The 12,337-nt window shown below is 46.8% G+C and overlaps 1 protein-coding gene across 2 annotated transcripts in view; it reads left to right on the top strand.

Annotated features, from left to right (window-relative positions):
* Window positions 1-12,337, top strand: part of slc12a2 (solute carrier family 12 member 2) — a 281,965-nt gene that overhangs the window by 256,012 nt on the left and 13,616 nt on the right. For both annotated transcript variants that reach the window (XM_072516856.1, XM_072516855.1), the window contains one exon: window positions 10,433-10,500. In XM_072516856.1, the coding sequence (XP_072372957.1) occupies window positions 10,433-10,500 (68 nt within the window). The remainder of the gene's footprint in view (window positions 1-10,432; window positions 10,501-12,337) is intronic.

The raw sequence follows: 12,337 nt of genomic DNA, 5'->3' as shown, positions 1-12,337 counted from the left end.
GATAATTTGGCTCTGGATCCACACATTGTTGCATGGAACAGAGAACCACAAGGGACTGAAAAGGAAGAAATAAAAAGATAAGCAAGGGCTGGGTGGAGGCTGCGGCTGAAGACAACATGGCTGATGTCCGGACCCCTGCTGCGACGGCCCATCCATCGACTGAGGAGCTGATGCAGGTCATCCAAGAGGGCTTTGCCAGACAGAAACGGGACTGCCTTGACCCGTTAAAGGAGTCGATTGATCGGCTGGCTGCCCAGGATCGGACGATTCAGAAGCTGGAGAAGGCGCTGACTGACCAGGAGGAGCACCAAATGGTGGTTGAGCTCGAGGTGGGGATGCTGAAGGATAAGCAAAAGAGACTGCTGGAGAAGGTGGAAGATCTGGAGAACAGAACTCGCCGGCAGAACTTGAGAATTGTTGGTCTCCCTGAAAGGGCTGAGGGGGCAAGTATGTTTCAGAAGCTTCTGGGTGAGGGGGCTTTTCCCTGACCGTTGGAGGTGGACAGGACGTACAGGGCGATGGCGAGGAAGCCGCAGCCGGAGGACCCCCCCCCCCCAAGGGCGATGGTGGTCTGGTTCCACAGATTTTTGGACAAGGAGTGTGTTCTCCAGTGGGCCAAGTGTGCGCGGAGCTGCAAATGGGACAATAGCATTTTGCGTGTCTATCAGGACCTGAGTGTGGAGGTGGCCAGAAGGAAGGCAGGCTTCAATCAAGTGAAGGCGATCCTGTATAAGAAAAAGGTGAAATTTGGGCTGCTGTACCTGTCGTGTCTTTGAGTTACGCACGAGGTGCACCATTATTTTGAGTCGCCCGAAGACACGATGGACTTTGCCAAGAGAAAAGGGCTGGTGCTGAGCTGAGAACTTTTTGGTTTTAAGTTGTAACTTTTCTGAGTGATGTTTATATATTTTGATTGTCGTTATTCTTCTGCTTTTAAGTTTGAGTGAAGATGGGGGAAGTAAAAGGTATTCAGTTCTATGGGTTTTCGGTGTTTTCGTGGGGGTGGCTGGTGGGAGCTTTTTACTTTTTATTACTTTGATTTGCACTATTGGGGGGGGGTTTTTTGTGGGTTTTTCATTTTGGGTTGTCTCCTATGGTAATTGGGAGATGGTCTGGGGTCGGTTTGATGAGGGAAGTGGGTTTGATGCGCGGGGGGGGGGGGGGGGGGGGGGGAGCAGGGAACAATAGCTGGGAGACTTCTTGGCGCCGGAGGTGAGGGCCACCAGGCTAGCTGGGTGATCTAGTCTACGGAAGCACAGTGGGGAGGGACTTGGGTTTCGGGACAGAGAGGAGGTCGGGGGTGAGGACTGCCAGGGGGCGGGCCGATGGAGGTGCGGCTCATGGGCTGGAGGCGGGCCCAGGAAAGGGGATGGCTGATGGGTGTGGGGTGGGTGGCACGGTGCCCCCCAACTAGGCTGATCACCTGGAATGTTAGAGGGTTGAATGGGCCGGTCAAGAGAAGAGGGCACGGGTGTTCGCGCATCTGAGGGCTCTGAAATGAAATAAAAATCACTTATTGTCACAAGTAGGTTTCAAATGAAGTTACTGTGAAAAGCCCCTATTCGCTACGTTCCGGCGCCTGTTTGGGGAGGCTGGCACGGGAATTGAACCCACGCTGCTGGCCTTGTTCTGCTTTACAAGCCAGCTGTTTAGCCCACTGTGCTAAACCAAGTGGTGATGTTGCAGGAGACGCACCTGAAAGTGGCGGATCAAGTCAGGCTTAGGAAGGGCTGGGTCAGTCAGGACTTTCATTCGGGGCGGGACACCAAGACTAGAGGGGTGGCGATTTTAATCAATAAGTGGGTGCAATTTCAGGTGGGCAGTATAGTCTCGGACGGGGGGGGCCGTTATGTCAAGGTGAGCGGCAAGCTGGAGGGGAGGAAGGTAGTCCTGGTTAACGTGTACGTGCCAAACTGGGATGACGTAGAATTCATAAAGAGGGTACTGGGGAAGATACCTGACCTGGACTCGCACAAGCTGATGATGGGAGGGGATTTTAATACGGTCATCGACCCCGGCCTAGACCGGTCGTGTTCAAAAACGGGGAGGGTGCCAGCAATGGCAAAGGAACTGTTCAGGTTCATGGAACAGATGGGGAGGGTCAACCCATGGAGGTTTAGGCAGCTGACGGGGAGGGAGTTTTCTTTATATTCGCATGTGCATAAGGTTTATTCCCGGATTGATTTTTTCATTTTGAGCAGGGATTTGCTGGCGGGGGTGGTGGACACGCGGTACTCGGCCATCACTATTTCGGATCATGCCCCACACTGGGTGGAACTGCAGATTGGTGAGGAGAGCTTCCAGCACCCTCAATGGATATTGGACGTAGGCTTGTTGGCGGACGAGACGGTGTGCGAGAGGCTGAGGAAGTGTATGCAGAATTACCTGTTGGTCAATGACATGGGGGAAGTCTCTGCAGCGGTGGTCTGGGAGGCGCTGAAAGCAGTGGTGAGAGGGCAGCTGATTTCGATCCGGGCTCATAGGGACAGGACGGATAGGGCAGAAACGGACCGATTGGTTAAGGAGATCCGACAGATAGATTGGAGGTAGAGCTTTTAAGGGAATGTCGGAGGCTGCAGGCTGAGTTCGGGGTGTTGTCCACTGGCAAGGCAGTGGAGCAGATTAGAAAGGTATGGGGAACGTTTTCCGAACATGGGGAGAAGGCCAGCAGAATGCTGGCAGAGCAGCTTAGGAAGAGGGAGGCGGCCAGGGAAATAGAGAGGGTGGTTGATGGGGATGGGAATTTGGTAGGGGACGCGGTTGGACTAAACAGGGCGTTCAGGGACTTTTGCAGTAGACTCTATCGTTTCGAACCCCCCATAGGGCCCGAGGGGATGAGACGCTTTTTAGACGGACTGACCTTCCCAAGGGTGGGCAGGGAGCTGGTGGATGGGCTGGGGGGCCGAAGAAATAGTTGAGGGCTTGAAGGCAATGCAGTCGGGTAAAACTCCGGGGTCGGGCAGGTATCTCGTGAAATTCTCGGGGATATTAGGGCCGTTGCTGGTCAAGGCTTTTAATGAGGCGAGGGATAGAGTGGTGCTGCCCCCGACCATGTTACAGGCCACTATTTCGTTAATATTGAAGCGGGACAAGAACCCGGAGCTATGCGGGTAATATAGGCCGATCTCACTGCTCAATGTGGACGCCAAGCTGCTGGCCAAAATTTTGGCCTCCAGGATTGAAGATTGTGTGCCGGAGGTGATTATGGAGGATCAAACCGGGTTTGTCAAAGGCAGGCAGTTGGTGGCCAATATAAGAAGGCTGCTCAACGTGATTATGATTCCCCCGGAGAGTAGGGAGGTTGAGGTAGTCGTGGCCATGGACGCGGAGAAGGCGTTCGAACGGATGGAGAGGGACTATCTATGGGAGGTGTTGGTTCAATTTGGGTTTGGTAGGGGCTTTATCAACTGGGTTAGGCTGTTGCACCAGGCCCCAGAGGCTAGTGTTAGGACGACCTCAGACTATTTTCGACTGTACCGGGCCCGGGACAAGACAGGGATGCCCCCCTCTCTCCACTGATGTTTGCGTTAGCTATAGAGCCACTAGCAATTGCTCTGAGAGTTTCAAGGGGCTGGCAAGGGCTGGTTCGGGGAGGGTGGGGGGGGGACACAAAGTCACGTTTAAGAGATTAGCGTGTAAATTTAAAGCACAATGGATTGGAGGTAGTATATTGAGGTGGACAGAAAACTGGTTGGCAGAAAGAGTAGGAGTAAACGTGTCTTTTTAGAAATGGTCAGCAGTGACGCTACCGCAGGGATTGGTGCTAGGACCCAAGTGATTAACAATATACATTAATAAATTAGATGAATGAACTAAATGTAACATCTCCAAATCTGCAGATGACACAAATGAGTGGGAGGGTTTGCTGTGAGGAGGATGCAGAGATCCTTCAGTGTGACTTGGACAACTTACGTAGGCAAATGAATGACAAATGCAGTATAACTTGGATATCCACTTTGGTAGCAAAAACGGGAAGGCAGATTATTATCTGGATGGCCATAAATTAGGGGAGGAGAATTGTTGTTGGTGATTTATGGAACCCACAACGTTTTGCACCCACAATTCCACTTTCTAACTGGGGTGCTGTAAGATCCCACTGGCAGCCTGCTGGTATTTACATGAGGCCAAAAGCTGAATTTAGTTCAGGCTACAGGCAGGCATGTGCTCTGCCAAATTCACCACTCCAGTGTCCATCGACAAATGAAATGAACAATAATCTATCGGTACATACTTGTTGATTTTTATGTCAAAATGAGTGTAATTTCCTGCAACTTGGGTGGTGCCTCCTTCCCCATTCAGCAAGGGAATACACGGACTTTCAAAACGTTTAAAATAAAAAGGGTGGAAATATGGACCCAGGAGGATTTGCCGGTAACCCGTTTATGATAAACCACCTATTTATCACTCGTATCCCAAATACTGCAGCCGGTCATTATATTTAAATGACAGCAAACTCCCACAGGAGTCTTTGTTCTCGAAGTTTCCGTGACTTTACGTCGGACGAGAAGGACAGTCCCGTCCCCCCCCGCTCTATACATATATATATATATATATGTATATATATATATATATATATACATATATATGTAAATATATACACACACATACATACATACATACATACATACATACATACATACATACATACATACATACATACATACATACATACATACACTAAAAAAACCTCTTTACAATAATAAATTTACATGCGACTCAAAAACGGCGATTCCATTGACACCACTGTTGGGTTTTGGTAAATCATAGGGGTAAGGTTACGTATCGTGCTGATCGCTCAGGAGACAACTGGCTTTTATTTCCATCTCTATTTGTGGTTTTTTTCAAAATGATCGGCACTACAGATCGTGCTTTGAGGGGGGGGGTCAGTCCGCTTCCACTCGTTGGGCCCAAGGTGCATGTCCATCAGCCACGCGCTGCACTCTTCTGTGCAGCCCTCAGCACCTGGAGCCATATTTATTCATCTGATCGGAGAGTGGCTTGCATAACAGTGACCTTTATGATTACCAAGAATGGCAGCGCCTGCTTTTCTTTCAGAACAGAGTCACAGACTTGAATCAAAATGATTGACCTTGACAAAGGCCATTTCTCAGGATTGTTGGTGTATTTTGGGTGTTTTTCACAAAATTATATCACGCTGAAGTAGTTTTGAGAATTAAGTGGAATGTCCAAACAGGTTAGCCCTGTTGTCTCACAGCACCGTGTCTGCGTGGTTTTCTCCGGGTGTTATGGTTTCCTCCCACAGTGCAAAGATGTGCAGCTTCGGTGGATTGGCCAAGATAGAATTTTCCCTTCGGTTAGGTGGAGTTACGGGGATAGGGTGGGGGAATGGGCCTAGCTAGGGTGCTCTTTCAGAGGGTCAGTGCAGACTCGATGGGCTGAATGGCCTGCTTCTGCTCTGTAGAGATTCTATGGTTCCATGTGAATGTGCAATGAGACCTGAGTATCCTTGTACACCAGTCGCTGAAGGCAAGCTGGAGGGCTGGTTTAGCTCAGTGGGCTAGACAACTGGTTTGTAATGCAGAACAAGGTCAGCAGCACGGGTTCAATTCCCGTACCAGCTTACCTGAACAGGTGCTGGAATGTGGCGACTCGGGGCTTTTCACAGTAACTTCATACTTGTGACAATAAACTATTATTATTATTATTATTATTATTATTATTATTAAGCATGCAGCTGCAGCAGGCAGTAAAGAAGGCAAATGATACATTGGCCTTCATAGTGAGAGGATTTGAGTACATGAGCAGGGATGTCTTGCTGTAATTATACATCATATATAGTGAGGCCTCACCTGAAATATTGTGTGCAATTTGGTTTTCTTATCTGAAGAAGGGTGTTCTTGCTCCAGAGGGAGTGTACATTGATTGCTGGATGGATGGCCCAAAATCCTAGGATGGCAGGACCAAAGCATGAGGAGTGATTGAGTCGGTTGGTATTCTATTCGCTGGCGTTCAGAAGAATGAGGTCATGGAATCCTGTAAAATGCTAACCGGCCTAGAAAGGGTATGTGCACGTAGGATGTTCCCGACGGTGGAGGAGTCCAGAACCAGGGGTCACAGTCTGAGGATACCGGGTAGGCCAGTTAGGACTGGGATGAGGAGAAATTTCTATATCCAGAGAGAGGTGAGTCTGTGAAATTCGTTACCACAGAAAGCAGTTGAGGTCAAAACATTGTGGGCAGGATTCTCGGTCGACCGATGCTGGAATCGGGAAAACAATTGGGCTTGAGCGCAAATCACTGCCGGCGGCGGGCTCTCGACAGAATGCCATGCTCCATTGCCTCAACAGTGACGTCAATTCGTTCTGCTCTGCAAGTGCACTAAACTCTGTTGGCATATCATTAGCGGGCCTAACCTGGTATTCTCCAGGGCCTCCACTATGCTCCACCTCCACCTGGAGGAATAACCGATGGCAAATTTCACTTGTGGTTTTAAAAATCGGGAAACAGGCACCACCGTGGCTGCTGAGGGGAGAGAGAGGGGGTAGAAAAGTGTCCAACATCGCAATAGTGTGCTGCAGTTGTGCTGCTGGCTGGGGGGGCTTCTGCCAGGACTGAGGGGGCGGGGGGGGGCAGCCAGCAGGTGGGCCGTGGGGTCAGGGTGGATGGTCATTGATGACCTTTGCTGCAACCTGCAAGGTACTGACTACCCACTGTGAACTTAGTGCCATGGGTCGTATGGGTGACCCCCAGGCCATCCTCCGAACTATCCTCTGGCCCCAGCCGACCCAGCAGCTGGATGGGCATGCTCCAGTGCAACCAGTACCATCTTATTGGCTGGAATGAGCGGGTGTGAGGAGTGGAATGCTAATATGAGGCTGCAGCTTGTCAAATCGGACACGTTTTTCATTGCAATCGCTGGTGTCCCACGTGGCACCAGCACTAGCCCATTAATGGTTCCAGAATTACTCTGGGACCGGCGCCAGTTTTGCTGATTCTTTCCTGGCGTCAACATTTAGTCTCTGTAATGGAGAATCCAGTCCTCTTATGTTTTCAATAAGTAGTTAGATATAGCATTTGGGAAGATGAGTATCAGAGGATAATTTGGGGGGGGGGGGGGGGTTGCAGGATTAGGCTATTGAGTTGAATAGTTGCTCCTATTTTCTGTGTTTCTATAAATACGGAGGTTGGACTTGGAAGGCAAGTACATGGGGAACTAAGGAAACAGTTGGGAGCAGAAGTTTGGGAAATGGATCGGAGACGGTCAAGGGCCCTGTCAGTCCAGGTTGTGGGGGGGGGGGGGGCGGGGGGGTGCTGCCTGGTTGGAATGGATACAATGGAGAAACTAGGACAATGGGATAAAGTCCTTACAGAAGGAAGGGTTGGTAATCATGTAGTCAAGGCAGTAGGGGAGTCTGTTGGCTTACAGTAGGTATTGATTGGCAGCCTTTCCTCCTTAAAGAGAGTCAGAAGTCTGGGATTTAAACAGATGAGTCTATGATGGACCATTGGAAGGTGAGAGAAAGATAGAAAAGGTAAGAAATAGAAGCAGGAGTGGACCATATCACCCATTGATCCTGCTCTGCCATTAAATATGATCATGGCTGATCTTGTGCTTCAACTCCATTTTCCTACTCTCTATTCTCTTAATTCCCTGAGAGACGAAGGTTTGTCTATCCCAGCCTTTAACAAATTCAGCAATGGAACATCCACAACCCTCCAGCGTGGAGAATTTCAAAGATTCACAAACCTTTGGGCGAAGCAAGCATGACATTTTCTATCTCTGGGCAAGACCAGGAATTGCACCAATACAGACACCCATGTGCCATAGGAAGATCAAGGGAGAGGACCAGAGTTGGACTGGAAGAAAGGGTGGTCCATATGTCCTGTGAATAGACACACACAGCTAGGACCCAAAAGGGCACCCATAGCAACGTCTTTTAATTGAAGTAAATGAATGGAGAAGAAGTTATTCAATGGGAGTGCAAGTTCACTTGAGTGAAGGAAGGTGACGGTGGATGCAATTAGCTGTGCCACTTTTCAAGGATTAAGCAGAGACCTCAGGATATGCTGATAGAGATGTAAAAGGATTGGGGCTGTCCAATCCCCAAGAGTACTTACTGTTCATGCAATGGTCTCCTTTATATTGGGGAAACCAAATGCAGATTGGATGATTGGTTTGCAGAACACCTTAGTTCATGGTCAAGTATGATCCACAAGCTCCCAGTCACCTGTCATTTTAATACATCGCCCCACCCTGACCTCTCTGTCCACTGCCTCTTGTACTGTTTCGATGAAGTTTGAAGAAGAACAGCTGATCTTTCTATGTTATGGCTCTTTGGACTCTGCATTGAGTCCAACAATTAAGATCATAACCTTTGCCCCCATTTTGTCAGTGAGTAGATGTTAATGATCATTCTGTTCCATTTACACTTCCAGGTGCACCTTTTATTTTCTTCCCTTATTCCAATACCATCTCCTTTTGCTTTGCATCATTATCTCTTTTGTCATTTACCCACCTGCCTTCCACCCCATCACAGGCATTCCTTGTTTAAAACCGATTACAGCTCTTGACTTTTTCCAGTTCTGTGAAAGGGCATTGATCTAAAACATTGACTTGTTTCTCTTTCACAGATGTGCCTGACCTGCGGAGTATTTCCAGCACTTTCTGTTTTTATTTCACCTTGTCAATAGAGTTGTCTTTCATCTGCAGTAATATAATTCATTCCTTGTCAGTGCTGGCCTAGTTGCCAGGTAGATGATCGCTGCTGCTGAATTCTACTGTTGTTTCTGAACAACCAAGTCTACAGAGGAAAGCAGTACTGATCAGTCAAGCTCCCAATCGGCATATTCTCAAATAATCTGCATGCTTCTGTATGCCCTACCAACATGTTCACGCTGCCTGAATCCTCAATCGTGCCTCTCGCCAATTAAAAAGAATGGTTTTCCCAAAGGATCAGGTGATATAGGACAATCCCTGCAACAATTGTTGCATGCATATGATGCCTGGCCTGACTGAGAAGTAAACTCTAACCAAATCTGATGCATTCATCATGATTGCGATGCCCAAATAATTGAACATTGGCCATGAGCATCAACTAAAAGCAGAGGTTAGTATTTTTTTCAGAGTAAAAGACACATGGAATTCCTCTCTTCCAGACTGTGAGCTGACCCATGTAACCATCGCACAAAATAGGGCAGTCATAAAATCAAATAGCCTGTCAAACCAGTGTCACCTTTTGAAAGAACCATCTCTGGTTAATGGGGTTTTGGGAGTAACGGCTACGAGCAGCTGAAGTTTGCAAGATTTGAGAGTTCTTTTCATCCCCTGGACTATATTGTTATGATTCCCTGCTTTGTTCTTATTTTAGATTTTGTTTATGTAATATATGTTTGCTCATTTTGGCGATGAGTCTAGTCTCTGTGGACTTCTTTGTTTTTGTGATGATTGAACCTTTAACCAATTCGCAACCGGTCAAAACCAAAATAAGCTGCAACTATTAATTCTTGCCTTCAACTCTGTCCTCATCTGCATTTATCAAATCTCTACTTTCTTTCCAAACACTTCCTTTCACAAGTTCCAAACTTTGGATAAAGCTCAAGTCTTTGTAAAACTTGAATATTGCTTAGGTATTGGTAGTGTTACATACAGGAGTGGGGGTCAGTTCAAACAGCACTTATTCATAAACATAAGGTGTTTTGAATTAGTTTGTTTTAAAGAATAAACAGTGGTGTAATTTTCCCAACAACTCTATTTTGCCTGATTCAGATTTACTAATAATTTACAGGAAACCCGATTAGGATTAATTCAGGTGGTTATTTTATTTCACACATTCAAAATCCCCAAATGGTGTGTCCCCAACATCCCATTCCACATTTGCAGAGTAAGGGATGGAGGTGCAGGTAGAGAAAAGTTATGGTACAAGGACCATAGAAAAACTGAGTATTGGCTCTCAAGTTCCAGAGTTCCCAATTCCGAGTCCAAGAAGGAATGTTTTCAAGTCAGCATTTCTAGTTTGGCTGGCTGGAGACTGGTGTTGCAGGATTCTTTCTTCAGTTGGTTTGGATGTCGCAAGATAAAGTAGGCACATAGCGATTGAGTTGGTTCTAAAGGTGATGGTAGAAAATCTTCCAGCAGAGGCAAGTTCTGCTGGGATGGAGATCTTCTATTCAGCCTCGTGCCTGGTTGGGTGACCTCATGGGACTTCTATATTTGGAAAACATCAAGTGCACCCGTTAAGGGATCGGTGGTGGGGTTCCACCTGAGGTGGCGGTTATTCATTAGTCACCATCAGCGGTGAGGAGGGAGGGGGAGGTGGTTATCATTAATGTATGCATTTAAGGGCTGATAGTCAGAGTAGTTTCTGATGAATGCTTGTAGTGGTCCAGATGCGCAGGAACAGAATGCCAATCAAGTACTTGTACTTCACAATGTGTAGCACATATTTCCAACTACTTATTATCTCTACTTTCAGACCTATCGACAGATCAGATTGAATGAATTGTTGCGGGAGAATTCAGGCACTGCTAACCTCATCGTCATGTAAGTAATTTCACAAAAGTATGCGACTGGTGACCAGTTATTTAGTACAAGCAAGCCAAAACATTCTCGGATACTGAATGCGCAATACTCTGATCTATATACGGCATATCTGACTCCCAAATGACCCAAAATCTGATGTTACGAACACTCTGAAGGTTCCCTCTTTCAGACCCCACTTCTTACTATAACAGTTTTCTCTTCCCACCTGAGAGATCCTATGAAACTGAGATTGCATTTTAGTGAAGCGTTGAATGAGGAAATGATTGGAAGCAGCCCAAACCCATTTCACGTTGGGCTATAACAATTGACATGGAGGAGACTGAATACAGACCTCTATGAAAGACAAGTTTGCTAACTGATTTGGTAACTTCATTCTGGATGTCATACACCAGATTTAAGTTGGTTCCACTTCTGACAATTTGGAGCAGCACTGCTTTTTATTGCTGATAGTTTATTAACAACTCTACCGTCAATTATACAAAATAAATGAGAATGTTTCAACTTCAGCAAAGAATCTATTATGAAACAATGATAATGGTGGAAACACTCAGCAGGTCGAGCAGCATCTGTGGAGAGATAAACAGAGTTAATATTTCAAGTTGATGCCAACATGTTCTATGACTTCAAATTTCCAGCATCTGCAGAATTTTGCTTCTGTACAACCAATCTATACCCGAGAGAACATATGTCCGTCGTAATTGACTCAAAAGACGCTCAATAATATCTTCCCTGTTCAGCATAAGAACTTAGGCTAGCAGAAGTGCTTTTCACACATTTGGGCAAAAGTTAACCTCACTCAACTTCTAACCCATTCATTTATTGGGGGGGGGGGGAAAAAACCACAAGCTTGTGCATTAAATGCCATAATCCACCCAACTTTTCCACTTGGTATTGAAGAACACAAATCGTCCATATCTCTTGAATGAAGTGATTTGCGAAAGTCATTCCACCAATAGAATTAACTGATCCATAGTTATCAAATCCACTTTGCAAAACCTATTATAGAGGCAGCTTTTGTTCAACATCAACTGGTACGAGAGTAAATCATTGGTGTATACATATATTCTGGGATGCAGTTTCAGAACAGGTTGAGGAATTCTATTTATAGCTGGGAAACCCATAAGGGTGAACTTTCCCAAAGCCCTGGAGTTTTGACATTATATGTATGGCTTATTCTGTGACAGGCATGGGCTGCCTGGTAGGCTGGGAATGTTCTAGAAAGGACCACAGCCCATGGAGCAGAGAGATTTTATGGGCCCCACCAATAAGCTCTGAGACCGGGGAGTGATTAGATGTTGTCCGAGGAGAGATGGAGATCTCTGATTGGTGATTTGGGGATGAGCATTATTGGGCGATCATAGGGAAGGGCAGATGTGTGCAAGGTGTGGTTGTTTGCAGTGCAGCAAAAGCACTGACCTGATGGATGTGGCCCTCCTTGTCTCCTTTTACCTGCCAATATGAATTTCAAAACTGAAACATAGGTCGCAATCTAACTGAGAAGTTTCAAAGTGTTATTTGTGGCAAGTTTCAACTGGCTCTGTCTCCGTGTTCCCCAGCACTATCTAACCATGAAAGTCACTTTTTTGGGCCCTGGGGAGTTTCTCCCCAGTCAAGGAATATTTAGAAATATTTTCATCACTTGGGGAGCTGAACTCACTGGCCTGATGGCTTCTCAGTGATCAGCCACCATTTTAAAGGGTGCCCTGATCTCTAAGTAGGCTTGTGGGTCCCCCACACCCCCCACCCATGGGCAATGTCACCCTCTACACACATGGGCATTACCCCACCCCCAAGTGATTATACCCTGCTAAGGGGTCGCTGAAGGACCCTCTTTAGA

The sequence above is a fragment of the Scyliorhinus torazame genome, chromosome 9, assembly GCF_047496885.1.
Source record: "Scyliorhinus torazame isolate Kashiwa2021f chromosome 9, sScyTor2.1, whole genome shotgun sequence".
In the NCBI taxonomy this organism is placed as follows: Eukaryota; Metazoa; Chordata; class Chondrichthyes; order Carcharhiniformes; family Scyliorhinidae; genus Scyliorhinus; species Scyliorhinus torazame.
The sequence above is the reverse complement of the archived record's forward strand: the minus strand, read 5'-3'. Positions and strand labels throughout refer to the sequence as shown.